The 26,911-nt window shown below is 49.7% G+C and overlaps 11 protein-coding genes across 11 annotated transcripts; 6 read left to right on the top strand and 5 right to left on the bottom strand.

Annotated features, from left to right (window-relative positions):
• Nucleotides 1-402: 402 nt before the first annotated feature.
• QC763_0087600 (uncharacterized protein) lies at nt 403-1,388 on the bottom strand (the record flags this gene model as incomplete). Its single annotated transcript, XM_062906214.1, has 2 exons — nt 403-1,301; nt 1,362-1,388. The coding sequence occupies 2 exons, from the start codon at nt 1,386-1,388 to the stop codon at nt 1,014-1,016; spliced, it is 315 nt and encodes a 104-aa protein (XP_062764558.1). The 3' UTR covers nt 403-1,013.
• A 672-nt stretch (nt 1,389-2,060) lies between these two features.
• On the bottom strand, nt 2,061-2,297 carry QC763_0087610 (uncharacterized protein; the record flags this gene model as incomplete). Its single annotated transcript, XM_062906215.1, has 1 exon — nt 2,061-2,297. One exon carries the CDS (start codon nt 2,295-2,297, stop codon nt 2,061-2,063), a length of 237 nt encoding a protein of 78 aa, XP_062764559.1.
• A 462-nt stretch (nt 2,298-2,759) lies between these two features.
• On the top strand, nt 2,760-3,500 carry QC763_512160 (uncharacterized protein; the record flags this gene model as incomplete). Its single annotated transcript, XM_062913774.1, has 1 exon — nt 2,760-3,500. The coding sequence occupies one exon, from the start codon at nt 2,760-2,762 to the stop codon at nt 3,498-3,500; it is 741 nt and encodes a 246-aa protein (XP_062764560.1).
• Nucleotides 3,501-4,067: 567 nt separating this feature from the next.
• On the top strand, nt 4,068-4,923 carry QC763_512170 (uncharacterized protein). Its single transcript, XM_062913775.1, has 2 exons — nt 4,068-4,589; nt 4,656-4,923. Exons 1-2 carry the CDS (start codon nt 4,137-4,139, stop codon nt 4,812-4,814), a joined length of 612 nt encoding a protein of 203 aa, XP_062764561.1. The 5' UTR covers nt 4,068-4,136; the 3' UTR covers nt 4,815-4,923.
• Nucleotides 4,924-5,595: 672 nt separating this feature from the next.
• Nucleotides 5,596-6,773, top strand: QC763_0087640 (uncharacterized protein; the record flags this gene model as incomplete). Its single annotated transcript, XM_062906216.1, has 3 exons — nt 5,596-5,822; nt 5,883-6,564; nt 6,621-6,773. Exons 1-3 carry the CDS (start codon nt 5,719-5,721, stop codon nt 6,771-6,773), a joined length of 939 nt encoding a protein of 312 aa, XP_062764562.1. The 5' UTR covers nt 5,596-5,718.
• Nucleotides 6,774-7,389: 616 nt separating this feature from the next.
• On the bottom strand, nt 7,390-8,903 carry QC763_512180 (uncharacterized protein). Its single transcript, XM_062913776.1, is given in 5 exon segments — nt 7,390-7,446; nt 7,466-7,674; nt 7,752-8,008; nt 8,072-8,331; nt 8,401-8,903. The coding sequence occupies 4 exon segments, from the start codon at nt 8,888-8,890 to the stop codon at nt 7,572-7,574; spliced, it is 1,110 nt and encodes a 369-aa protein (XP_062764563.1). The 5' UTR covers nt 8,891-8,903; the 3' UTR covers nt 7,390-7,446; nt 7,466-7,571.
• Nucleotides 8,904-10,094: 1,191 nt separating this feature from the next.
• On the top strand, nt 10,095-11,410 carry QC763_0087660 (uncharacterized protein). Its single transcript, XM_062906217.1, has 3 exons — nt 10,095-10,335; nt 10,461-10,862; nt 10,930-11,410. Exons 1-3 carry the CDS (start codon nt 10,153-10,155, stop codon nt 11,323-11,325), a joined length of 981 nt encoding a protein of 326 aa, XP_062764564.1. The 5' UTR covers nt 10,095-10,152; the 3' UTR covers nt 11,326-11,410.
• Nucleotides 11,411-13,100: 1,690 nt separating this feature from the next.
• QC763_512190 (uncharacterized protein) lies at nt 13,101-15,190 on the bottom strand (the record flags this gene model as incomplete). Its single annotated transcript, XM_062913777.1, has 4 exons — nt 13,101-13,144; nt 13,202-14,625; nt 14,688-14,868; nt 14,926-15,190. The coding sequence occupies 4 exons, from the start codon at nt 15,188-15,190 to the stop codon at nt 13,101-13,103; spliced, it is 1,914 nt and encodes a 637-aa protein (XP_062764565.1).
• Nucleotides 15,191-16,839: 1,649 nt separating this feature from the next.
• QC763_512200 (uncharacterized protein) lies at nt 16,840-18,798 on the bottom strand (the record flags this gene model as incomplete). The annotated part of the gene is made up of 1 exon (XM_062913779.1): nt 16,840-18,798. One exon carries the CDS (start codon nt 18,796-18,798, stop codon nt 16,840-16,842), a length of 1,959 nt encoding a protein of 652 aa, XP_062764566.1.
• A 455-nt stretch (nt 18,799-19,253) lies between these two features.
• QC763_512205 (uncharacterized protein) lies at nt 19,254-21,364 on the top strand. The gene is made up of 5 exons (XM_062913780.1): nt 19,254-19,952; nt 20,003-20,234; nt 20,290-20,707; nt 20,761-20,871; nt 20,929-21,364. The coding sequence occupies exons 1-5, from the start codon at nt 19,878-19,880 to the stop codon at nt 21,317-21,319; spliced, it is 1,227 nt and encodes a 408-aa protein (XP_062764567.1). The 5' UTR covers nt 19,254-19,877; the 3' UTR covers nt 21,320-21,364.
• A 1,341-nt stretch (nt 21,365-22,705) lies between these two features.
• QC763_512207 (uncharacterized protein) lies at nt 22,706-23,559 on the top strand (the record flags this gene model as incomplete). The annotated part of the gene is made up of 3 exons (XM_062913781.1): nt 22,706-22,737; nt 22,777-23,214; nt 23,282-23,559. The coding sequence occupies 2 exons, from the start codon at nt 22,706-22,708 to the stop codon at nt 23,132-23,134; spliced, it is 390 nt and encodes a 129-aa protein (XP_062764568.1). The 3' UTR covers nt 23,135-23,214; nt 23,282-23,559.
• Between the last annotated feature and the right edge of the window lie 3,352 nt (nt 23,560-26,911).

Genomic DNA, 26,911 nt, shown 5'->3' on the forward strand with positions numbered 1-26,911 from the left:
CTTCCCTGTCCAACAATTGCCAACAGTTCAAGTGCCACCGGCTCCTCAGACAACACTGTGGATACCGACGCATCAAGCCAGAACATGTCGGCAACACCACTGGGAATATCTCGCACAGTACCCTATTCAACCAATGCTCAGGTATCAACCCAACAACCGAAAACACCTCCATCTCTGAGAACAACGGAGCAGGCCTTAGTTTTGGTGTTGGACTCTTCACAAAACCGACGAAACGACCGGTAGATGGCAATGATTCGCAGTACGAAGACGGCGCTACTAAAGGCAGCAAGAGGATGAGGCTTTGGAATCTGGTCTCGAGAGGTTCTTACAGTTCTGATACATCATAGGCACAGGTGCTGGGAATTCAATGGTAGTGGTCCCCCGAATGTCAGGTTCTTTAATCTAGGTACCTAGCCTTTCTCTAATGAGTAAGAGCATCGCGGAAATAAACCCAAAGGCAAGCCTGTCGATAATTTATAGACCATCTTTTCCAGGGCGCGCCTCCTTTATGACTGAAGCGACTTGGGTTTAGTCGTAAACCCAAGCGCCGGAAGCCTGCCTGCATAACGACGAAATTGTACGCTGTAGAACCCCGTAATAGGCACTCCCCTCTTTCACTTGAAATTCTGCCGGTGGTGCCAAGAACCAACCACCCCGGCCTACCTCAGCGCTGTTAACCTCAAAGTCACAACTGTTCCCCTTGTTCCTCGTGATCTGGTGTAGGTGTATCCGGTTGGCAATTCACGGCCAAGATAGCGATCAATAATCTCCCCACTGCACAACACAAAACCCATACCTTGAAAGAAACCAGAACCCCATCGGTGTACTCAAGGCCTTGACCATCTCTGCAGAATCTATGAAGAATTCTAATACTAAAAGTTCTCTCGCCCAGTTTCATCAATGTCGAGACGGGTAGTTTTCTGGCGTTGCGGTTCGGTTTCTGCCCACCGACCAAAGGTCTTGCATTGATCAGGGATATCCGCTGTCTAGTACTTAAAACCAAACGGCGATAGTCATGCAAACAGATGCTGGAGAGATGCTGGAGATACCTGCCCCCTGGCCCTCCAAAAATGCGTCCAAAAGATAGGCTTGAACCCCAGCAAGTATAACTTCAGTGGGTGGAATTTGTCACCGTTGAGTTGGATGTCGTCGGGTGGAACGTCGGGATACCACAGCCCGGCTTTCTTGAGTTGTCGGGCCGCCATGCTTTCAGAGATGTCACTTGTATTCATGCCGACAGCACTCTCGTCACTGTTGTCACCACACTTTTTGGTCCTGCCAATCCTGATCAGACGGAAGCCCTATGTGATATACAATTAGCGATGTATCTCCCTGAAGGGATACTGTAGGAGTTGACATACATCAAAGCCGCATCCGAGCCCCTTCATTGGACATGATGACGTCAAGCGCTTTGTTATGAGGCCGTTGTTGGGACAGCCCAGCCAGCCACCAATCGATGACGAGGGGGCCGGTACATTGTATGGCGTGAATGCCGCCTATCCCGACTACAATTCTGAAACCCATCAAGTCGTTGAACCCAAAGTATGTGTCTTGCTGTTTCTCGGCTGGACCTATATAGCCTATGGTGATGGTGTGGCCTGGACTGATGAGGGCAATGCTGGAGATATAGCTGAAGTCTCCAACCTCGACAGTCGACACAGAGACCCGCAATATGTTGTCAGAAACGACGATCCTATGATTCAATAGCTCTCGACAGGCAGTTGGCAGTGGATAAAGTAGAAACTCGAGAGTTTGCATACTTCCCGCTACCATCGACCAGCGTCCATCATCTGGTTCAGCAGTGGCATTCCATGACGGCACTGAAATGCCCACAGCCACCTGACTGTTGACTTTGATAAGGTCAGCAACCTTCTGGACAGCTTGCAAGATGTAATTCCTGTTATGAAGCGCATTCTTAGTGTCCTGATCGTCCGCGTTGAATGTGTGATAATGGAATGAAGGCGGACCACCTTCCTGCGACTCAATATTAATCTCCCAAAGAAAGTACTTTGCTGAATTTACCCCATAGCCGTAGCCCCAGTCCAGTTTCTTTACCCGAATCACCAGGGTGAGTGAATCGAAAATCTGGAAAGTTGTACCGAGAGGGATAGGCTTGGGCCAGAAGGCTTCCTCCAGCAGCGTCCAGCAGACATTGTGGAAAGCAAATCCACGTCTGTTCTCAAAAGGCCGATGACGATCGAAGGAAAACATGTCGTCATCGGACTTATCGTAGCCTTCATCGTCGTATCTCGGGCCTGGGTTCTGAGGAGCAATGAAGGATCCGAAGTGGGCCTCATCACCATTTTAGACGCCATTTCCAGTCAACATGGTCTGTCCATTGGCGACATCCATCTACACTAGCAAGTAGCAGCATATTAGCATGGCAGGTACATTGAAATGTGTCACATACATCCGCGAACTTGGTTGAACCAGAATGCAGCTTCCTCGGTTAGACCGTCAATGTCCCATCCACAGATGGGGCAAGCCCAAATGATTGGGCTCATGATGTTGAGTTAAGCCCGCTTGTGCGGTGAGGATGCGGAGGAGGAAGATGAATAGGTGAAAAGAAGAAAAGGTTATATGCTGGGCAGTGCTTTTGTCAGCAATCAGCAGTCCATCACAAGTCCAGAGCCCGAATCGCGTTTTAGCTTTGCCCCAACCCACGCCTATCGGGTTGGTACGGTACCCAAAACAGACTTCCTCCTCTTTCCCACCACTGGCTTTGGCCAAACGCAACCCATCAACGTGGCATCTTCGACATGGGGACCTTCCGCGACCGACTGCGGTGCCTGCGCATGCGCTCTAGGCAAGACGAGATTTGTGAGCTTATGAAAAATAATTCCGATCCCGAGGCTCGCTACAGCAGAGACTTAAGACTGCTGGCCAAGCTGAATGCAAGACGCGATGCCACAAACCCTGACCCCGACCACCCCGTCAAAATCGAGGACAAGCAAGTCGACCCCAAGACGCAAGACACCACCGACGAGAAGCCGCCCGCATCCAAACCGGATACCCCCCTCCCCAAGCCCGCCCCGAAGGAGGAGATCAAGCCTCCCTCACGCACCGAACAACCAAACGCCTACACCCTGACCACAACCGAAGCCCAAACCATCATCGACTGGCATCGCGAGTCTCAGGCCCTCTACGACACCCTCAAGCGAGAGAAAGACAACCTCCAGTCGCAACACAAAAAGCTACAAGAGGCCCACGACAATTTGGCGCGAGAGGTCAGCTCACTAAACATGGATTTGACCAGGGCAAAGTTCATGTGTGGCTGGTATGAGCGCTTGAAGTTTACGCTTGAGGGGAAAGTCGCAGATTCACAAAACGAGATTGACAAGATCTGGGCTGAGCTCGAGAAGGCAGTCGAGAGGAATACCACGTATCAAGAAGAGGTAGCCAAGCTGAAGGCGGAGGTGGATAAGCATCGGTTGTCCGGCGGCGATGGATTTGGAGACGTATTTGACAAAGAGAGGGAGGCATTGTACAGGATTGAGTAAAGGAGCTTGTAGATGGGTTCTCCTGGGGTTCTGGCAGGGCGGTGGGGTGATGAAGGGCGGAGAGGCTGAAGGTCATGCCAGGACACTGGGGAAGTTCAACAGCAAGGTGTCGATTGTTTGTTGAGTGATGGGTGATGCGGAGCGAAAAGGGTCATGACTGTAGGGTCTGTGGTGGGTGGAGATGGGGAGTTTGAGAATATTCACCTGGCTCAATCCATCTCACCAAAAACAGGAGCAATGGTTTTGTTGGACAAAGGGGCAGCATGGACAAAAGCGATTGTGAGCAGTCACCAGCCTGGATTCACTCCAGTAATGCCCACTTATATAGCCGCAGTTGATCCGCAGATATACCATTGCAGCACTCGTGACTTGATGAGGCTCCAGGTTTTGAAATTCAATGCCATCATGATTGGGACAGTGACTCAATGAAGAGAATGGGGACATGAGACAAGGCTCACTAAATATGGGGCTCCTGGAGGGTTGCTCCTTGAAATGGCCCTGGTCTCGATATAAATATTCGACCACTTCCACCAAGCACTATTCCTTTCCCTCTCCTCACCTCCACAGCATCAAGGCACCCTTTGAGCTTCCAGACCATCACCCACCACAACCAAACTGTTTCCGAACTCCATCATCATGCTCACCAAGATATTCTTCGCCGTCGGCGCTCTCCTCACCCAGCTCGTCCACGGAGCTGCGGAGCCCCCCGTTTCCAGCTACTCCGTCGTCGAAGTCGAGTGGTCTCTCCCAGTCGACCCCAATAAACCCAACGGCGCCCGCGAGTTTGTCACCGGTACCATCGAGGAAGCCATCGCCCAGATGGACGCCGCTCACCCCGGCTGGAGCCAGACCTTCACCAGCAACATCCAGACCGTGGATCCTCACGCTTTGATGGCCCGTGGCAGCAGCCCCGAGAGCCAGTCTGTCAACTGCCACTTGGACAGTGGAAAGGGAGCTGCCAACTGTGTCGACATCCGTGATGGCACCCGTTACCTTGGATCCATCGATAGCCCTGCCCCCAATAACTCCCCTCACAGCTGCGGCCGTGTTAGCTGCGCTTACAACTCCGCTATTTGGTGGTGCAATGACGTATGTTTCTATTTTCTTTTTCTATCCCAATCTTCTATGCAGATATGCGCTGACTAGTTGTTGTAGAATGACTCCGTCAAGGAAACCACCTGGAAGAACATGGCGAGCAGCGCCTGGTTTCTCCAGGACAACTGCTTGTACTACGAGAGAAGAACCGAGAAGGTTTCCGCCCAGGAGTTCATGAAGGACGAGTGGAATATCTATGTGACTGGCGACAGGTGCTAAGTTGATCAGCATTGCGGCAACATGAGGGCTTGTTGATGGAGGCGGAGCAACAGGCGGATGAGCGGCCTGGACTTTGGAGAATAGCGGCCTGGAGTGATCTAGTCAGCAAACAAGACATCAGCTAGGCTTTTTTCGTACGCTATCTCCCTTTCTGCTTGTGTAGACACTGTGTTGAAATGATATGATTACGGAATTACTGATGTCTCCTGCCCGTGCTTGATGGTATGGGATGATATCCAGGTTAGGGTTATTTAATGTAGAGGACGGTTGACGTGCGAGGCTTGCGCTTGACGTAGTCAATTCGGACAATTCTGGTTGAAATTACGCATGTTGGCAGGGGGAGTCCGGAGGGTTTGTGAGGTATAAGAGGACGTCGTGGGCAGTGTACTCTACCTTCCTCTTTCTTTTCTTTATCCGACAATTCAATCCTTTACCTGTGACCTACGCCTGTACCCAGCCGTAGGCCCTTAATATTTGACAACCGAAATAAATCGGCGAGCTTCTTTGTGCCTGAGTCGAAACGCCTTGAGATGAACTGGCAGCTGGGTCATTTGAGACATGAATTGGAAGGCTCAGTCGGCAGTTACTCTTCCTGCTGTTTACACTTGTTTGTGCCTCAGGAAGGAGTCACCACACCAGAAATGTCAGCACGTTTGGGCTTGCCAAATACATCAACTTGACACTTCATACGTCATCTTCCTGCCACGTGAGCTGCCAGAGTCGCTCAGGCAAGAATGAGCACCGACTCCAGCTTAGGTTGGCTTTCTTCGATCATGAATCATCGATCTTCAACTGGTCATTATTCTCCCCCAGGCCACGCAACAGAGATACCACCGCTATTTCCATTCTTTCCAGATCAACGGTTTACTTTCCATCATCTTAGCCCAAAGCAAAGTTACGCAACATGAACATGCCGCCAGACCGCCGCTACGGAGCCTCCTCGTCAATTTCCATCCTCGAGACCATCCTCGAGACCGATGCACACCAAGAGGAACAAGACAGGGAATTGTTAGACTGTCACACTTTGAAAAAATCACACTCCTCTAACTCCTCCCTCGTGTCCACCAGAGCCGCCCCCCCGTATAACCTTGTCAGCCCCCCCCACCCCCGCCGCAGCGCCATCTCCGCTCTCCGACCAGGTGAACCAACCTACACCTCAATTGTGAGCAACTCCAAGAAGGATGAGTCCAAACACGGACTTGGGTACGACCGTGAACGAAGCCGCTTTGCCCCATCCCCTTTGACCTTCCCACCAACTCCGAAAAAAGAACCCACATCCAAGATTTTTCCCCTTAACAAACATGTGCCTTGGGCACCCCCAACCAGATTCTGGCTACCAGGACAGAAGACGAGATGGCACAAGCCCCCGCTCGGGAAGCTGATGACACCGGGGCAGTACCGCGCTTGGGAGAGGACAAAGACTGGGCCAAGGTGTCAGACTTACATGATGTATCTTATGGCGTTTAAGCGGAACGTGAAGGGGCTTGTGCCTGCTCCGTATCGGAGGTTGGAGGATGGGAGTGAGGTGCCTGTTGAGTATTGGGGGATGGTTGTGAATCATGGTCATGTTGAGGAGGATGGTGGTGTTGAGATTATAACAGGGAGCAAGGCGGATCATGAGGCTGCGGATGCCAGGGCGGTGCAGGGTTCAAGTAAGGTGGCATCACCGACGCAGAACGGTCACGCTGAAACTCCTGGGAGTGAGAGGATGATACTTATCAGTGGTGGGTCGTATTCTTTGAGCAAGGATGTGAACAGCAAGAAAAGGGACCACAGTGATAGCTCGGGTGATGAGAGAGCGAACAGATCGAAGAGGAGGTGGGTGGGGGGGGGGATGAAGAGGGGGATGGTGGGGAGAGCGAGAATGGTGTAGAGAAGGAGAATGGTGTAGAGAAAGAGAATGATGCGAAGAAGGATGACTCTGGTGATGAGATGGAGGGGTTGGAGCAGACTGAATGAGGTGTATGGGCTGAACGAAACTTGGACATGTGGGGATTGTGTTTGTTGGTTATTATACCGCATTGTAGCGAAGCATGATAGTAAGCGATGAACTTGATTAGTGGGGTGTCATTATTGGAGATATCTGACTTAGTTGTCTCTTGGGCTTGTCCACTTACGTCTGTTACATTTAGAATCCTTCTCTTCTTCCTGCCCATTGCTCGCCCACAAGTGCAAAGATAGTTTGATATGCTTTAAATTCATGTCAATGTGCCTTTAAAGATAACTAGCATGCTTCCAAAGAAAGTGGCCAGGCCTTAAAATGTCTCAATGGGCCTACTTTTTTTCAATTTCTTTTCAATGACCCCCGAAAGATGATCAATGCGATTTTGATTTGCCCATTCTATCAGGAGACGTGCTGAAGCATGCAGTGGGGATTCCGGTGGAGAGAAGAGGCCGTGGGTAGTAGTAGTAGAGCTTTATCATGACCATGAAGACATCAAAGACGCCGACTGTGCCTTGAAGTTGACGGGCCGTCAACTTCAAAGGTATTGCGGATGTTGAGCCACACTGTCCAACCTGACTGGGATTTGGATTGTCTTTCACCGTGACATGGGTATCAGGGGCATTAAAGTGTCTGCAGGTCATTAGACCACTTGCGAGCTCATTCCTTCTCTGTCGAGTAGGTAGGTACCCTTGGATAGAAAGTTGACCCTTGGAACTATCCATCCTGATATATGCCCGTAATAAGGTATCCTCAATCCTCAACACCCGGTGTACAATACAAGGGAGCTCCTCAAACAGCCGTTAGTGATGCCGTCAATTTCCCCCTTTCTCTCCAGTTAAATACTGCTTCATCAGCTCAACCAGCTCTTCGCCGGTGGGATCTTGGGACAGAAACACCACATTCACGGCCGCAAAGCTAGATGTCAGACCCAAGAAAGCATCACTATGAGTAATCCTTGACTAATCAATTTCACAGAAGGGGAGGAAACATACGCAGCAGTGGCAGCAAACACCTCCACCCTTTTGGCCTTCGTCATGATTGCTAGCGCCAACGCAAAGATCGCCGAGAATATCACCAAGGCCATGAACTTGAACTTGTTATTGTCGCCCAGGAAGTAGAGCACCACAATGCTCAGCACTGGAAGCAGGGCTGCGACGACGGTGACGAATGTCTCGATGACAATTTGAAGATGAGACTCGCTGTAGATGTAGATACCAGTGCCGAGGTTTTTGGCCGCATCCTCCGGGTCCTACACCTTTATCAGCCACAACCTACATCTGGGCAGGGAACAGTGATGAAATGCTGTGCTAACCTTGATCTTGGCCCCGAAGAATTTGTGATACCAGGGGAAGATGATGTCGTTCACCCAGCGGGAGAGGCGATCCAACGGCACCCGTGGGCTGATAGCCATGAGATCAGTTTCGAATTCTGGATCCCATGCATGCTGATCTGGGCCATGAATAGGATAATTCCCGTTGTCGGCACGTCCAATCCATTCTCGGAGAAAGGTTAAATCCTGGAAGTTGGGAGGATTGAGTTTGGCGAGTGAGGCTTGGGTGAGGAGGGCCTTATCTATTGAAGCGAGGGAAGTTAGAGATGCGGAAAAGACAGAATAGGTAAAAGAGAAACGATAATGCGTACTGTACTTTGCCAGCTTCAGTTGAATCAGCTGCATGGTTGCCCATTGTTGGCCTGATTCCGGATCCCCTGGATGTGCAAGGGTAATCCAGTCCCTGTCAAAGAACTGTCGCATTCGACAGGAGTGTGTTCGGTCCATTGCCGCCAGCTCCTCCAGGTGATCCTGGAGGAAAATGATCTCGGCCTGTTGATACAGTAGGCTTAGACAATTCAGGTACTTGAAACGACGGAAAATGGCATACTCGTCTTGTCTAGCGAGCAGGGCTGCCAATCTGCCATATCCTTTGCTGCCTGTATCGGCAGTACCGTTGGTATTCTTATTTTCGGCTGCATCACTTGCCGAAGCATTGGCATCTGGCGTCGCGAAGTTCTCGGCTGAGCCACTATGGCGCGGACTCGTATTACCTGTTATGGTATGGGGAGTTGCTTGGGATTGAGCTGCGGTCATCTCTAAAGTTGGAACGGTACCTTGCACGTGGACTGGCTGTTTCATTGTATTGGGAAAATCTCTTCGCGTTTAGAACAGACCTCGTTCTGTCTATTTAACCACAACCCGTGCGGGGAAGTTAGTGGACTCGAGACCGTACGTAAGACCAGGACATGTTGTATTACTGTTGCACACCTCACTGATGTTTAGGTCGGCATGGCTTTTGTTGGTCTTGCCTTAATGGTGGGCAGCTTTGGATGAGGCCCTGGAACTGGGAACTTGTGATTTCACGGATAGCAACATAAGTTTGTGTCGCACGAGGGTCGCCAGGGATTAGCTATTGGGTACAAAGGTTTCACAGAGCGGCAATAAATCGATGCGGTGTGATATCTTTCATGTGGGCTTATTGAATAACCAAAGTCAGCTTCGGTGTTTACATCTGAATAGGGGTTCAGGGGCATGCTGAGCTCCACTCTTCCGAACCGGTGGCCCGTGCACGCCAACCTTCGACCATGAACCCAACAATTCCAATACTGTACGATTCATCCCTGATCCTGTGGCTAATGATTGTTGACCGACAATGGGATAGAAGTTCAAGTATATAAAATAGGGATTCGGAAAACATTCGGACCGTCCTTTGGGCTAAATAAACCCAAAACATCATATTCGATGTCGTGACATTTTGCCGAAAACTAGAAGTGATTCTGATTTGGCAGGCACCTCTTGGGTCAAGTAACTGGTACCCACTGCATCTCAATAAAAACTGTAATAACGATTGGCTTATTAATAGTAAAGAATCATATTAACCTATTCATTATATTTCGATCCCTCTTCAGTATAGCTTTTAATTGTGGTTTAGGATACTGTCTTGAGTTGATACTTTCTTTGCAATGACAGTCATGTTGACCACGACACGGTAGGCAGGAATATACAGCTGTCTTCAAAACACAGTTGGGACGCAAGTGCCATGGTCAACCGGAGGGTGCCTCATGCCAGAGCAGTAAGAGTCGACGATAAGCCGACAATGGCCACGAAGGTTTCGATGCAAGCTATTGCCTAGTCATTAAGCAAATAGTTGTCATATGGAAAATACATCAAACATCATTGCGTCTCAGGTGTCGTCATGCGTTCATAATGATTGTATGTATGGTCGCTGGTCTCAAACATGTTTTGTTTGAATATTCCAATCGGTAATGAATACACCGTTGATGAGTAAAAAGGGGGGGTTCCCCCAACTATGCCTCCTCTCAGCCAAAATGAATGGGAACCATACTTTGGGAAAACTCTGCAACATCACTGTCTGTTATCAAGAGACAATACCCAGGGAAATGGCACTTTATAGACGTCCTTACTTGCACCCTGACCACGTCAGACAGTTGGAGCTTGATCGCCTGAACTGGTTGCATGTTGGAGCTGCACTACGAGGAGGCTATGTAAGTATTGAGGATGAGGATCGTGCAACTGAACTGAGAGACGCCGACGAGAAGGCAAGGATGGAGGAGTGGAAGAAGGTATGTGCATTTTTTTTTAATTCATTTAGTTTAATATACACGCTGCATAACTTTGTGGCGCCGTTTGTTGATGGGAATTACCATTTGCCATCCAGGGTCCATTTTTCAAACGGATGTGGGTACAGGACGAACAGCGTGAGAGCTTCCGCTTGATAACTGTAGGGCTCGACAGCATGGCTAGGTCTGCGAGTGGCGAACCTGTCAGTTTTGTACCAGCCAGTACCATCTCTGAATATAACCTGGGTCCCATCATCAAGATTCCAGAGACTGTCTTCAACACAGCTAGCGCCATCATGTCTTGTACCGAGGCAGTCGACATCACGTGGATGGGAAGTGACAAAGTTGAGCGTCAGGATCGCTGGGTGGTCCTTCCTGTTGGATCCGGAATACGGATGCCGCTTCTCGGCGAAAGGTTCATGACCTGCTTTGGTCAGCTTCTGCTTAGCGTGGAGCCAACTGGAACCATCGCTGTCGCTAGTGATGAGGAAGACCGGCCGCAGAAAAAGGGAGGGAAGCCTATGATGGGGGTAAGTAATGGGGCACACGATGGCGTTCGTGCCGCTGCTGTCGTTAACTCCCGAATGTCATTACCAGGGTAAAGGAGCATCATCCAAAAAGCCAGTGCAGAGGGACAACATCATGGCCCATAATCCCGATTCGGCACCGGCGAGTCAAAACGTGGCGGGACGGCAAACTGCACAGATCGCTAGAGAGCAAAGAGTGTATGAGGATTTTGTCAGTAGTAGCCAACACACGAACAAGCCAACGGCAAACCGTGATCATCAGACGCTAGCCTACTTTGACAACTTCCGCAGCTACAGAGACGCGAGGTCTCTTGATATGCATGTCACTGAACGGGAGCATTGGGCAGCGTACTGGCAGCTTCATACACCACGCTTCGATCATCGGCTGCTTACGCCAACAGAACGAGAACTGCGGGATCAAGCTGGGCTCCCCAAACCATATTCAAAAGGACCACCAAGGAAGTAATCTAGGTAGACACTTTTTTACATTGGTCTGTAGGGCTTTTGTGCCGAGTCTTGAGCCAAAACACTCGTCACAGTTACTATCTACCTATGGAAAATACATACTCTGGTACTGAGTAGGTACTAACCCAAAATTAGTGCCCAAGTACCTTATCTTCCATGAAGACAGTGACCACCTATGTGAGGCATTGCTCTATCCCACCACCATACACAAGCTTGTCGAGTATCTTAGACATAGCGGAAATACATTTGGTAATTGTGAGAGATAAGAGCCAAGGGTTTACTGCAGGGTGTGTGCTGTGTGAAGTGTGCTCAAGACTGAAGCTGGCTAAAAGGCTACGTACACTGGGGCACTATCTTAGGTGAAACACATCTACTTGACAGTCATAACTCGTGTACCCTGATGCGTAATTCTCCAAAGTCCAAGCTATTTTTGACCTAACCTCTAGAACACATCCAACTTAATTCCAGAACTGGAAACTGCAGCTGTTTACTCTGGAGGGAGCAAATTAACAGGAGCACAAGAAGGAGCGTGGGCTTGACAATAGATAAAGGTAGCTAACAATAGAAAGCGCAGATAGAAACTTTGCACACGAAGGCACAAATATATCTGACGAGGACCCTTGAAAACATAAAAGCCATTCAGCAATGATCGCTTTTTCGATTTCGATATTCCAACGGTAAATCTCACGTACAAGATGTCGTTTGATCGCTGTGAGTAGTGTTGAAGAAGGAATTTGGAGTAACACAATTTTCAGCGTCTAATATTTAATTCACTTGGAAACACTGGTTGTGGTGCTGGAGAAGTGAATTGCAGCTAACGCTCGCCATGTATTCACTCCATCGGTTATCATCGTATTTATTGATTTTCTAAATCTCTGTTTTCCTGTTTTCCCGTAACATGTTTATAGGCCACTGCTCAACCTTCCTTACTGCCCTTGAGTTGCTGACAAGAAGTTCCAGATTCTCGCATTTCGAACTGGAGGTCAACCTCCCAACTGGAGTTCAACACTAAGTCCTCTTGGTGTAGACAACCAAGTACCTACCCAGTCAAACGTTGTCTCTATTCTTCGCCAAAAGCAATGGTAAGCAACATCACTGCCCTACGGAAGACTGAGCCTTCTAACCTTAGTACAAGTGTTTTAGCTCGATCACGTTTTCATTACCTTGTGCTAGGACTCGCTGTCACCGGCGGAGTCCTGTACATATGCTGCTCATTGGTCCGAAAAGATGGCCAGGGTCTGGGGGCTTACCTAAGACGTAGGCTTCGCAAATCAAGTGCGAGACCAAGTACAGCTGAACTGCCGTTGCATATAATGCGGTCTCAACCGCGTTTAATCGAAGAAATACTGAACCTGCCTCCACCTCCACCGGTATGGCAACAAAGGGGCACAGAAAAAAGAGTTAATTACGACTCGACTGTCACGCGGATATGACGTGTCGGGAAGTTCACTGCTCTGGCAAAATCAGTAGCCCCAAACAGCAACCACCACCGAGAAGGCGGCAACACGGGATTCAGGAGGGTAGATATGGCACAAAATTTATCGAGAGTGATATCTACAGGAAAGGGGTAAAGATGATGTGGAAAGCTGTGGAACCTGGCGAGCTCAGATCTATGTCGTCGGGGTAGCGCTTTACGTTGGGCAGGTGAACATCAAGTCAATGGTGTATATATGACAAAAGAGAGAGGCAATTGTTCATGAATGCCGAGAGCGATCTGTGTGGCTATTGCTCGACATTTCACACCTACTGATGTGACCAATACTATCAGCCCTGAACTTACCCCTGGAGGATATCATCCGCAATCTTCTCCGCCAACATATCTACCACACGTTAGCCAACCGACCCCCAAGGCGAGCATCCAACGGGCGATAACTCACAAACAGTACTCTGCGGATGCCCCGGCGGCAATATCGGAAAAGAACTCGCATCCACAACCCTCAACCCACTCACCCCCCTAACCCTTGCCTTGGAATCCAACACCGCCATCGGATCCCCATCCCTCCCCATCTTACACGTACAAGCCGGATGCCACAGCGTCATCAAGCTATTCCTAATCGCTTCCAAAATCTCCCCATCACTCTGCACCCCCGGCCCAGGGTAGGCCTCCTCCCCGGCTACAATCGGCGCCAGCCCACTAGAGGTAAACGCCTGTCTCGCCCTCTTATACGCCGCAACTGCCAACTCTTGATCCGCCCGATCCGTCAACCAAGCAGGGTTGATAACAGGTAAATCAGCCGTACTAGCAGAAGTAATCGTCACATTCCCTCTTGACAGGGGAGTGTTTAGGACGTTGAGAATAGTAGCATATTGCCTCCCGTCTGAGGGCTGGACAAGCAAAAAGTTGCTAAAGTCACCTACGAAGCCAGCGCCGGAGATGTATTCTACCTCTGGCCAGTCAGGTGGGAACTGGGCGAGCTTTGCTTGGGTGGATGGTGAGAACTGGGTTTGGCGGAGGGGAGGGGGAATCTTCTCCCAGGCTAAAAAGTCCGCGACGGGGTTGGTCAGTGTGCCGGATTGGTTCGTTGTGTACTGAACCAATTGCTCGGCGAGGTAGATTGGGTCTCGGGCTTCTTTGGTGAGGGTGATGAGGTCGACGGGGTAGGAGGGGCCGAAGGTGGGGTGGTCCCACATGTTTTGGCCTACGCCTGGGAGGTTGGATAGGATGGGGATGTTGTGGGCTTGGAGTTGATCAGCGGGGCCGATACCCGACACCATGAGGAGTTGAGGGGAGTGGAAGGCGCCGGCGGAGATGATGACTTCTTTGCTTGCGGATAGGGTGTACGAAACCAGCCCTGTTTTTACACGGACACCGGTGGCCTTTTTGTTGCTGTTGAAGAGGATCTTTTCTGCGCGGGTGGCGGTGTAGACTTTGAGGTTGAACAGGTTGTTAACGAGAGCCGTCTTGAGGAAGGAAGACGCAGAGCTGGAACGGGTCTGGTCTACCGGCCGGATGGTGGAGGTGCAGTATTGAGCTCCCATGAGGCTGCCGCTGTTGAAGTCCGGTGTCTCGCCTATCCCGATGGTGGCAAAACCAGCCTTCAGCCAGGTGGAAAACGATTGCGCGTAATTGGCGAAGGAGACGTGAAGAGGGTTGTTGCTGGTGGCCGGGAACGCTGCGGCGTTGTACCCTGGTGTGGAGTTGGCGAAGCGTTTGTTCATGTTTGGTGGTGTGAACTGGACGCTCTTTTGGAAGTACGGTAGAGTGTTGGAAAAGGTGTAGCTTGAGTCGTTGACAGAGTCGGCCCACAACTGCATCGACTGGACTGTTGGACGCTGGTAGATCATGAAGTTCAGGGCTGATCTGTATCATAACAGTCAGTTATGTGACAGAAGAGAGCTGTCTTCCAGTAAGAAGGTTCTTACGATCCGCCCACACATTTTCCCCTGGCAAAATGAATGTCCCTAAAGTTTGTACCTGGCTGGTTTTTGGCAACAAAGTTCCAGTCCACAAGGGGATTGGAATTCAAGGGATCGCTGCCGATCAGCAGAACATCTAGCCCAGGGGTACTGCTGATGATTGGATTCGTCAGGTCATAGTAGCTGCCTTGAATGTGCGAAGTCAGGTCAGCAAGCCCAGCAAGGGAAGGACAACAAATCTCACCTGCTTCAACAAGAGCAACTCTGGCACCGCTCTGGGCCAAACGCACAGCAAGTGTGGTACCCGCTGTGCCTGCGCCCACCACCACATACTCATACTCCGTTGATGTCCCGAGCACAGGAGTTAAGCCGCCCAGTGAGTCAGGAATAAGATTCCTGAGTCGGTTAACAAAGTCTTCAAGAACATGATTTGGTTGTTGGGATTGGCGGGGTGGGATGCGAGCCGCTGAGGCGACCGCGGCTGTGAAGGACAGCCAGGAGAGAAGCATCGTGAAACAGAGGGTATCTTTCCCGTGTTGATAGGTAACCGCACTGTCTGACGATGACGGAACTGCAGACCGAAAGTCAAAGCAACCTCAACGACGTGGTTCAGACTCGACATGATCGTCAGGGGGATTAGCAGCTCCTTATACACTATCTATCGACCCGCGAACTCGGTAAGTCCGCTTCTAAATGCTTTTTCCTTGACACAAAGTGCCCCCACAACATCAGCGGTCCAGAGGAAATACCCGCGCTGGGTGAAAAGAGCTCAAGCTAGCTTCTATCTTCTCAAGATAACATATTCGCGATCGGTTGTGAAGATCAGAATGCACGACTGGAAAAAGAACTGTTGAAGCCGTCTCCGCTGCGGCAGAGAATGAGCTGAACAGTCAAGGGCTTTGAGCTATGGCACTTTTGGAAGTGATAGACGTCAGGCTGCTTCCATCTTTCGAAGTGGGAACTCGGAAGCCTTTCCGGCCAACACGAATCCACCTTCTTCCAAGTTTTTCGAGATCCTCCCGGATCAACATGTTCGCTAGCGAGCTGTCCCTTTCTTGCCGACTGAAGAATCGACACGGGACGTATTCGTATTTGTTGAACTACCTTAAATGGACTTCAGGAAATCCTGCCATGGACAAAACCGCAATACAATAGACAATGTAACCGGAGTAATCACATCGAGGGCTGCCATTATGTACGCTATCTTCCTTCTCCCCGGTCATAGCGTGGGCCAAGTCATGTAAGCTCCCGTAATTAATTGTGCCTCACTGGGGATGCCAAACTTCCCGAGCTACACCCTATCATGGTTCCTTGGACCAGTCACTACTGGCGTATAATTCCTTGCTCTGCTGTACCACAAAAGTGGCGTCGTCCCGCGCCAATTTTTCCTCTCACTTGGTTGGACCAACCAGAACCATCAGACAACCTACTCCGGCTCAGCTGAGATCTGATGATTGGCGATGTTGTGCATGATGGAACCCACCCACATCAAGTTTTCAGGGCAATGTCATCTCAACGTAGTACTGCAAATGCACTGTCACCGACGGTGTCTTCCAGCATGTTGCTGTCAACCAAGCCACTGACGCACGAGGGTTGCAGTCTCTCGAAGCCTTACCATATCCGGCCTGGCGGTAACGAATGTCGGTTGCCAGACGCGGGACACGTGGAGTATCATATCATCAGATCATCCTCATTTTAGTCAAAGAGACAAAATACCTCCAACCAATTCAGCAGGGCTAGTCAGCTAGTGTACAGAAACTTTCTGGTGTAGTACATCCTTGTTTCATCAGCCAGCCACTCTTGTGCATTATCTGGATCTCTGCAGAATTAGGCACCGTTTCCCCCCCACTTTGTTGATCAGACCATGCACCCCATGAAGAAATGATCGGCAGTTGACACTTTCACAAACGGTTAGTCCTCCCAATGCTAACCCCAACAGGTCCGCCACCAAGACAGCGGCCAGGCAATCAGGAACAGACGTCACATTCCATGACATGCATGAGTTCTTCAAACATCCCGACGGTGATATCTCTGACACCAATCAGCGCGGCATGGCTCACCAGCTCAAAGCCTCTCACACACCAAGATTGCACGATCACAACCATGAAGATCCACAACACACAAAATCAAAATTAAACAAACGCTAAACAAACACTACCTACTCCCCATCCGCCGCCTTGGCCTCCCTAATCAGCACATCCGCCGCCTTCTCACTAACCATAAAAATAGCACTCTGAATAAAAATGCCCGGAATATCCGGAAAAACACTCGCATCCACCACCCTCAACCCATCCACCCCCCTAACCCTGAACTCCGAATCCAGCACCGCCATCGGGCTCCCCTCCTCCCCAATGGGACAAGAACAAGCAGCGTGATGACCCCAAGCCTCATCCTTGATAAACTGCCCAATAGCCTCATCACTCTGCACATGCGCCCCTGGCTTCTCCTCTGTGTAGTTAGTCCCCCCCAAAATAGGAAACTTGTAGTAATCCGCCAATGCCTCCCTTGACTTCCTGATTGCCTGGATCAAGGCCCCCAAGTCCAACTGATCAGCCCCGCCGGCGGTGGTGCCAGTGTCAAAGTAGTTAAAGTTGATCTCTGGCTGATCCAAGGGGTCGGCTGATCTGAGTTCCACCGTCCCGGCGCGGTTTCGCGTGTGGGCTTTGAGGCTGTACCAGGAAAAGTGCTTGTGATCACGGACGGAAAAGTCGTGCCAGCCGGGGAAATAGCCCTGGAAATTGAGCGGCCCTCCAAAGATGGAGAGGTCAATGTCTGACGTGGAGGCAAAGCTGGACCGCTTGAGCATCATGGTTGCTAGTCCGTTGGACGCATAAGCTCCCCTCGCGGCAAGGATGTAAGGATTGTCCAGCCACTGCTTCAGACACAAATCATGAGGCTTGAGATCAAACGTGCAACCGTCAAGAATAGAGAAATCGTCCTCGTGAACGACGTTGACGGGAATTTCGTAGCGGTCCATCATGTTGGTTCCTACTCCTGGGAGGTGTTTGATGATGGGGATGCCAAACCGTAGGAGCTCCGGGGCGGGGCCGATACCACTTAGCTTCAGAAGCTGAGGGGTGTTGAACGTGCCGGCAGAAACGATGACTTCTCTTTTGGCTTTGGCAGACCCCCTCTTGCCGAAATTGGTGCGGTGAAGGGGGCTGGCTTTGTAGAGGTATTCGCCCTCCATGTACTCCACCCCCGTAGCTCTAGGCTTGGAACCGGTGGTGTTGAAATTGATCTTGGTGACAAAGGTGTTTGTCCGCACGGTGAGGGGATGGCCGTCTGCAACGGTCTTGAGGATGAACTCCCGGACCGCGGATCGTTCACCCAACTTCATGGTGAGGGGCACCTGGAAGTAGCCCTCAGTGGCATCTCTTGCTGGGTTGACCCGGCTATTGGGGCTCATGAGCAAGAGCTGGGACAGCTTGGCCAGCGGCGTAAGGACGGGAACGTCGATTCCTACGGCGTTAGCTCCAGCGACGAGGTGCCGAGCCAGAGGGAGATCTCTGAGCAAAATGCTCGGGTCGGTGGGCATGTTTGGAAGCCATTGGTAGACCTTGTTGAGATATTGGTTCATGTTGCTTGCGGCCCACGAGTCATCGCCAGTGATGGTGGCGATGGTGTCAAAGTCTTGCTTGTGAGGAATGATCCAGATAAGGGCATTGTGAGTGACGGAGCCTCCGAGCATGCTGCCGCGAGGATACAAGATGCCCAAGTCCTTGGCTCCAGGAGGAGGATTAGGACCGACATGATACTCGTAAGGACCGATCTCGTAGACATATTTGGGATCTCTTTTGGCGCGGTTTTGGTCTTTGTAGTGGTTGACAAAAATATCCCATCTGAGTTTGGGATCGGCCGTGACGACGGCTTGGTACCCAGGAACCGAGATGTTCACGTTGCCGTTGGCATCGCCTCCAGCTTCAAGAAGCAATGTCTTGTAGCCGGCCATGGCGAGACGACAAGCGAGTGGGCCGCCGCCCGCACCGCTGCCCACGATAACATAGTCAAACTCAGAATCGACATCTCGAGTTGACTGTGCGTTGGGGAATGTTGGGACAGCAGCGATGAGACTGGCCGAGAATGCCAGGCAGGAAGAGAGGAGGCTGAACCTCATGATGGGCAGCGGAGGGTGCAGGTCGTGGTGAGGAGATCAGGGAGGAACCACTGTCCACAACGGGAATGAGGAAGCCATCGCCGCCCTCTGAAGTATCATGGCAGTGTTGGTACCGCGCTTGGGCCAGTTGTTGTCAGGTTGGTATTCAGCCAAACGCCAAGGCAAAACAAACAAGCTTCCAGGTTTGTTTCTGCAACTCGCATGGAAGCTGAAGCGTTCCACAGCTGGCAGTGGTGTAGGCTGTCTCTTGGAGGGCAAACCCTGATCAGTGGGGTCGAACTCGGAGGAAACTGCCCGGGGGTCCACTGGGACAGCCGATAGCCAACTGAACATTTTCATGGAAGCCAGAAGTTGGCATTTGGTCTACATCGCCAGGTCCATCGGACCAGGCTACAAACTCCACATCTATCCGCCTAAACCGAGCTGTCAAAACTCTTGTGTTAGTACCCCCAGACCTGCCGGGGTAGGTATTTTTGGTGGTCTCATTTGTGATTGGCGTGGGTAGAAGCGGCTCGGGAACCCGGGAATGATAGACGTCATCAAGCTTTATCGATCAATAAAGCCATGCTCCTGCATAAACCCCTGCAACACATCACAAATCGCTGCACCCGACGGTTGGACGACAGCGGTACAGCCCGCCCCTACTGCAACCGTGACATTCACCCCAAAGTCTACGGTAGGTTCAGTCCTATCAACATCGTCTCGATTTGGAAACTCTTTCGTCGAGCGGGATAGATCCGAATTCGAAAAAGACTATCTTCCAAGGAATTCTCTCCTTGACGAACATGTCATGGTGAAGTGCCCTCTACCTTAACCTCACACGGCAATGATCTGCTGGATCAAAGCGCTTTCAGGCTTCAGCGGAGTGATTATTTTTGCAAACATGGCGATAGGTTGGGCTCGCAAGAAGGTTTTGGATTCGGAAGCTCCTAGCTGCCTGTCCTGCTTTGAATTCGGGCGTCACCGAACCGGCAAGAAGTACATCGTCCTAGGCTTTTAAAGATCAAGCAGGACTCTACGAGCGTCTCCGAACGGGCATCTTTGAGATTGCAACAGCATCCTCGGTACTCGAAGTCAGCATGAAGATTGCCCAGGTTCTGCCCTTCGTGGGCCTTGCAAATGCCCTCCCATGGATGGCTGACAAGCGCCAACAGGTACGTCTGCCTCGTCTCCATGACATGGCTTTTCACTGACAATGCCCAAGTCCGGTGGTGCCCAGCCCGGCGGTCCTCTGACTTGCCCCTTCAACCCTAATCACCAGCCAGCTGCCAGATGGGACCCAGATTTCCCTTACAACCACGCAAAGCTCGGTCTCCCAGGCAAAGGCAAAGGGGGGTATAAAGTCCCTGCTGATGGCGATACTGCCCATGCCTTCATGCCGCCGACGGACAAAGACATCAGAGGTCCTTGCCCTGGACTGAATGCTTTGGCTAATCGTGCGTGCGCTTAGCAAGACAATTGAAGGGACTCTACTAACCCTCACCTACGTAGATAACTTTATTGCCCGTGATGGTATTACCGATTACAACGAGTTACTCGACGCTCTTCAGAACGTTTACAACGTTGGCTATGACCTGGCGAACTTCCTTGCCTTTTACGCCATCTACGTCGCCGGCCTTGGAGATCCCGTCACCAAGAAGCTGTCCATCGGCTGTGATGCCACCACACGTACCTCGTGGAGCCCAATCATCACCGGCAGCGAGCCCGGCCTGAACGGCCACAGCAAGATGGAGATCGACGCGTCACTCACCCGGAATGATTTCTTCGCTGCCGGTGGTGACAACTTCAGCTTCAACACTACCCTGTTCAAGATGTTTGAACAGTCCACCGGTGGGCTCTTTGACGTTGACCGAATCTCCAAGTACCGTCATGAACGGTGGCATCAGTGCCAGGCTGAGAACCCACAATTGTGAGTCTGGACATGCAAAGCAGCGGAAGGCAACCCCTAACCATTGACTCCAGCTACTTCCCCATCCTCGGCCTCTTCCAATACGGCGCCGCCTCCTTCCTCTACGAACTCTGGCCGAATGGAAATGAGGGCTATGTCCCCAACTTGCACAACACCGCCACTTTGTAAGTTTTGATGCTTGTTCATCCATCACATCACCTTTGATGCTAATCTTGTCAAAGCTTTGGCGCCCACCGCCTCCCAGACGGCAACTACCTCCGCGTCCCTGAGCGTATTCCCTCCAACTGGGTCAACCGCGAGAAGCCTTACTTCCTGCTAGACATCGCCTCGGAGATCTTCAAGATGTACACCAAGAACCCAGTTGGCTTTGGTGGCAATGCTGGAGGGGAGTTTATTGGCATCAACCACCCTCCTTACATCAATGATGGTGCGCTCAATGCCAATACCACTGCCCAGGATGTCACTTGTTTGTTGTATCAGATCCTCTCGAGGCCGGTTCCGAGCACACTGAATGGCATTGTTACTCCTTTGGTTGAGGCGACGGAGGCGCTTTTGATCAGCTTGTTTGGGGTTGAGTATAATAATTTGGGGTGCCCGCTGGCTTTGACGTGAGGGGGGTGGTGGGTGTGAATGAGAGGAGGGGGAGCTTGTTAATGGCAACTGGATCCTCATTCTTATATTTAGGAAAAGATATATGTCAATTTGAAGGTTCTGTTGGTATAAAAGTGTTGATTGTTGTAAACTATGGAAAGGTAAACTAAGAAATCCTGCAGACCCAAACAAATCAGCCCAGATTAGTCCAAGCTCCCTGTTGAGCCAGTTGTACAACAAGGACTGAACTTATAACCTATACCGCTATGGTTTGAAAACGAATGGTTTGGTGCCCCGTACGTTTTTTTTTGGGGGCCCATCTTTCTAACTACCTATTTTATATAACAAATAGATTACTTATAGGATCGTATAAAAGATTTTACCTAGAGCTAAAAATTTAATTTTTCTTTAATAAAGATATAAATGAAATGAGTATTACTGAAATATTTTAATGTAAAACATTATAATGTCTTTTACTTTAAAAAACCTAAGTTGTTGGTAAACAGAAGTATGGGACCTGGTAGCAGCATTGACCGACCTGGGAGGATGATGGGCTTTGGAGAGCAAACTCGTCTCGAGAGAAAATGCGGATGGACCTCGGTGTTGGTAATTTGAAACGGAACCTGGAACACTGGTTGTATGTGAAGCGGCTGAGAGGGTCGGAATTTTAGGAACGCTCACAAGAGCGTTGGAGGTCCGGATTCACTTTTCACGGCTACCTCAGTGGGTCGCGGCAGTAAGGTATCTAGTTGTAAGAATGGAATAAACTGTCGGAGGCAACGAAGTGTGGGCAATACGTGGTTGTATATTGGTGAGTTGGTGAGGAAAAGGCAGTGGTTCTGGCTGCAAGGCAAGAAGAAGAGCAAGGCAGTGGGCCTGGCCCACGCCCCACATAAACTGCCTTTCATCAGCGACAGTGCCGGTTCAAGAGAACCCCGAGAATTAGGCAGAAGTTGTGGAATAATGTGTGGAGGGATCCGTGTTCTTAAACAGCTTAGTCTGATCAGATTTCATGCTGAACAGCTCACGATATGAGCCCGTAAGCCATTTCGGTCGTAATCTATGAAGCAGACAAAACGTCAGGTCACTATGAGGAAATCTCTGTCCGTATTCTCCATGTCATGGGAGCGGAGGCCCTTTGTGATATCAGCTGGCAACCCCCAAGGTCCAATGAGCTGGAGCAGCCTTAAACCCGAGGCTCCTATATCTCGAGTTTGAGTATCGATCTCAATGCAGACCTCTCGTTGCCATGCCACAAAATACGCACCAATCAATTTCTTCTCTCGCTAGCCTCCTGACCTTTTGACATTGCCAACATTTGCAACCGCATCGCTTTCAGACACCGTTATTTGCCCGGAGAACATATCCATATTTCAGTTCAGCCTAGCTCTACAATCTCTGACAATCATGGTCAGTCACAGGATATCCTCTCGTCATTGGTGATTTCTGGAAGGATGGGCACTAACCCTCAGGAACAGCCCGAATATCTGGATGTTTCCAGCCTCTACGGCATTGCCAGCGTGGTTGGCTTCCTCCTGGCCGGCTCCCTCATTTTTGCGCTGGCACGAGATGGCCGAAGATCATAAAACATTGGTTGGGCCATACGAGCTACGAGGAGAGTGGTACCGATCGTCAACCAGTTGTCTCAATCCCCTCATTCTACCACGCCCCTCGAGCCCCTCTCTAAACAAACTCTACAACCAGAGGCATCTGTGCCGGCAGCTTCAAGATATAATAGTTCCCATTCATGTTCGCGACGGTCGCTCAGTCAACATCACGGTGCCTATCCAAGCTCATCTTCCAGGGAAGCGTGGTGAAACAGTGCCAGGCTGGTAAGATAACCAGTTCGGCAGACTATGTCATCCGGAATCTGCTTTTTCCCATTGAACTTGTTCAATCAAGACAGTCCCACCTGGGTAAGTCTCAGAGACCCCCTGCGTCGTTTTTTGAAAGGCTTGGACTAATCCCTTGCGAAACTTACAGCTCAAAAATGATGCTTGAACATAAGGGAACCTACCCAAAGTCACACTGCCTGGTGTATAAGCTCAGCTCTTCTGAGGGAGATCGATCAGGCTTTGGCAACAGAGAAAAGATCTCTTCTATCTCCCCCTGAAACCTAAGGAACATGTGAGTGAAAGGGATGGGATTGGAAGAAGGCAGACAGTAGAATGTAACTGATAGCTTGCATTACCATAGAGAGTTTTGGAAACGAGGTTGGGGTGAACCGTCAAACATCGAGATGGGCCAAGGGAAATGCCATGGATAGGACATCACGAAATGGAATGGATAACGAATTTATATGCCTGCTCAGAGACTCAGAGTTTAACACAATTCCTTCCATTTGCCCACCACTATATTTTCACCCATATTGCCACAGGCCGACGCCAGTATCCCTCAAAAAGGTCCCTTGGGTCCAAGTAACAGCCATTAACCGCTGGCTGCTGAATCAATCGTGAATTCGCCAATCAGAGTGCACGCAGAACCTGGAACAGACAAGACTGGGTATCGTGGTATCCACTTAACTATCTAACACACTGTTAGATGCATATCGTCAATGACACCCCGCACCAACTCACAAGACCAACAGTCCACAGAATTCCGTTAGCATCCGAGGGTCACGATGCAAGCTTCCACGGATCACGAGTGGCGCTGCTACTGCGGTAAGCTATATCAAACCATATCATCGCTAGGCGACATACGAGAGGATGTCCGGCAATTTCTGCGACTACACGCATATCTGGAGCCTGGACCTGTGCCCGGTGACCTTTTCCGTCGAGCCCTTTTCCCTTTCGAAAATGGAACGAAAACGGAAACAAATCACGGGAACAGCCATCCAACTTCTTGACATTTTCTCCGACGAAGGCCGACTGGTTAAGGCAGTGATGGATGCAATCGATACCCATGCTATGCGTGTGACGATTGGGTCATTAGTGCCCCATGAGGACCCGTGGTGGGCACACCGTAATTTCGAACTACCAGAATCCTCACAGATATTTATCCAAAACAGCGTTAACTATTTAAATGGGTAGTTGGATTCGGCGAGGCTTGTTTTCCGTGGGTTTCCTATCTCTGATCTTGACGTTAGGTAAGGCCCCATTCCCCATCATCGCAGCAAACTCGGTATTAATCCTCTAGATATATCGAGAAAGGAAACGCGCTCCTCCCTTTGGTAGTCCCTCTGTTATACAGCTTCCCGTGGATAACTACTACCGGGGGAGGTCCCCAGCACGATTAAAGTGTGTATCTCCATGTCGCATTTCGGGGACCACGCCTTTAAAGAGCATACACTAGTAATAGCGGAAACCCTAGCGGGCCGAATAGGGCCGTCGCCGCTTGATTTTAGTATCGCTATCCGCACAGCTACCCTGGCTCTAGCTAGTAGGCAAATGGCATCCGTCTGCCGATGTTGTTATTCTCTTCAAAGACTGCGGCGTTGTCGAGTTTTACAGTGACTGCCTTCGCGACGCAGCGACTGAACCCACGACTCAACCCAAGACTGTGGATACGGTGGAGACTGTGTCGGAAAGGTGGGTTTATCGCCAACATGGGCGGGATGAATTAGTCCTACTTTTTCCATGTTAGATAGTGAAGGAGGAGCAGTTGGATTATTTGACACGGTTGGATAAATATTGGGAGGAATGGAGGCGCCAAATGAGAGAGGAGCATTGGAAGTTGGCGGAAAAGACACATGGGCGACATTTGTTCCCGCGACCAGGAAGAACATACACTCCATTTGCATTCATTTGTGGTTAGAACGGTCTAATAAGAAATAGTTGAGTCCAGACGTCATTTTTCTGCCAAGGTACTTACAAGCTCTCGTGTTCCATCATCTTTATCACAAGAGGAGGCGTGATGTGAGATGAGATAAGGTAGTTCGAAAGGAAGTTCGTGAGTGAGCTCGGGACAGAAAACAGGAGATCGATTGTCAATTTAAGGCCGGGACTATGAAGTATGAAAGGTTTGGTCAAATCACAACCGCCCAGTCGCTGCGGGCGAGTCTGTGGGCGCCTTGAAAGTTCGGGAAGGAAATGTTCCGCGGCTTACCAGGGCTAAACCACCCACCTCACATCATCTCTGTTCTCTGATGTCTACTGGTATATTCTTCTCAGCTCCAGACCATTACGGTCACGGAATCAAAGTTGTGTTGGATCGGTACTGTGATCAAGTTGGTTGCAAGGACAAATTACCTATCTAACTGCCAGCTACCTCCAAACAAGAGGTTGACCTAGAACATCAGACTTTCCGATAACAAGAACGCGTCTGCTCTCAGAGTTAAAATTCTTCCTCGCACATCACCAGTCCGGGAAATATATACGTATACTGCGTTAGAACTTCGAATCAGTGGTAAAGAAAATCAACTCACCTATTTATAACTCTCAGTACACCATAGCCCTAATTTACCATAAAGGACAGAAAGCTATTCCTTACGTTCCTGGACTCGAAATTATACGTATTTAAATGCGGAGCACTATAATGCCTACCTATCGTAACGCAGCGGTCGTGAATTCGAGCGCCTTCTCTGTACTCGAATCTAAGCCCAAGTCCGAGTCATCAGGATCTTTCGTCGGGATTTTAAAGTACGTAAAGAAAACGGTGTTTTTTTCGGGAACAACCTAATCTAGACGGTCGGATATACTATATATACGTGGATACCAAACATCGCCAGCACCTAGCCATAAACAAGTCCGGCGGTAAATGGATTAAGCCTGCAAAGATAAAACACTATATTATCTTCGCTATACTTTTGATAAAGGTAGAGCTCTTCCCGAAGGGAGTCGCTAGGAGTGCATACAGCTGTAAGCTTCCAAATAAGTAGCTGCGAGTTAGGGCTAGTAGAGACGAACCGTGTTTTAAACTTCTGCCCTATAATAATATTGTTTTTTTTAATAGCTATAAACACAGGGTTCAAAAACCGAACGAAAGGACGACGTTATCGAGTGAGAAGGTTATACATCTCGCGAGAGAAAAAGACCTCCCTAAACCGGTCTTCGGAAAGGTTTTGCATGTATAGTATCTTAAGCTCTTTCCGTACGTTATTAATTAAAATCGTATATATCCGGTATAATATATAATAATAGGCAACCAGTTTAGTAATGCCCTAATCGATTTTATTAATGCCTATAAGCCCTCGTCGAAATTACTAAAGGACTCTAGGTATATTCGAGAGTAAAGGTACGTCGAAAGCTTCATTTACTTTAGGTTTACCCTCGATTTCGGAACGGAATAGGTTAATAGTTCGACGGAAATAAGCTTCCTTTATAGTTTTAATAGTATCTATTGTTAGTAAGTAAGCAAATTAATAACTGAAAATTATAGTAAAGGCGTTTTACTAACCTAAAAGTAAGATTACAGTATCCTTAAGCGGAAAAGGAGTTAATAAGTTACCCTCGCTCTAATATAAAATTATTTTTAATATTAATACGAGGCCTCCTTCCTAGTTAAGTCTCGAACGCATGGCGAGCTAATTAGTAACTAAAACCAGGATTTCTTTATCTTTAAAATAGTTCGCAATAGATGCGGCTACCGCCAGGTTAAAGTCCAATATAAAACGGAAATTACTATAAAGTACGGCGAGTATAGCTCTTATATATAGACCTAGAATAGCTAGCTAAC

Source organism: Podospora pseudopauciseta (assembly GCF_035222475.1).
Source record: "Podospora pseudopauciseta strain CBS 411.78 chromosome 5 map unlocalized CBS411.78m_5.2, whole genome shotgun sequence".
Taxonomy (NCBI): Eukaryota; Fungi; Ascomycota; class Sordariomycetes; order Sordariales; family Podosporaceae; genus Podospora; species Podospora pseudopauciseta.

What these genes read in the sequence shown, in the direction of transcription:
- QC763_512170 (XM_062913775.1), top strand. Translation starts at nt 4,137, where the DNA reads ATGCTCACCAAGATATTCTTCGCCGTCGGCGCTCTCCTCACCCAGCTC. An exon ending in CTATTTGGTGGTGCAATGAC is followed by an intron (nt 4,590 to 4,655) that starts GTATGTTTCTAT and finishes TAGTTGTTGTAG; the next exon opens with AATGACTCCGTCAAGGAAAC.
- QC763_512180 (XM_062913776.1), bottom strand. Translation starts at nt 8,890, where the DNA reads ATGAAACAGCCAGTCCACGTGCAAGGTACCGTTCCAACTTTAGAGATG. An exon ending in TCTTCGGGGCCAAGATCAAG is followed by an intron (nt 8,009 to 8,071) that starts GTTAGCACAGCA and finishes ATAAAGGTGTAG; the next exon opens with GACCCGGAGGATGCGGCCAA. An exon ending in GTGTTTGCTGCCACTGCTGC is followed by an intron (nt 7,675 to 7,751) that starts GTATGTTTCCTC and finishes TCTGACATCTAG; the next exon opens with CTTTGCGGCCGTGAATGTGG.
- QC763_0087660 (XM_062906217.1), top strand. Translation starts at nt 10,153, where the DNA reads ATGGCACTTTATAGACGTCCTTACTTGCACCCTGACCACGTCAGACAG. An exon ending in GGATGGAGGAGTGGAAGAAG is followed by an intron (nt 10,336 to 10,460) that starts GTATGTGCATTT and finishes ATGTGGGTACAG; the next exon opens with GACGAACAGCGTGAGAGCTT. An exon ending in GAGGGAAGCCTATGATGGGG is followed by an intron (nt 10,863 to 10,929) that starts GTAAGTAATGGG and finishes TGTCATTACCAG; the next exon opens with GGTAAAGGAGCATCATCCAA.
- QC763_512205 (XM_062913780.1), top strand. Translation starts at nt 19,878, where the DNA reads ATGAAGATTGCCCAGGTTCTGCCCTTCGTGGGCCTTGCAAATGCCCTC. An exon ending in ACTGAATGCTTTGGCTAATC is followed by an intron (nt 20,235 to 20,289) that starts GTGCGTGCGCTT and finishes TCACCTACGTAG; the next exon opens with ATAACTTTATTGCCCGTGAT. An exon ending in CAGGCTGAGAACCCACAATT is followed by an intron (nt 20,708 to 20,760) that starts GTGAGTCTGGAC and finishes CATTGACTCCAG; the next exon opens with CTACTTCCCCATCCTCGGCC.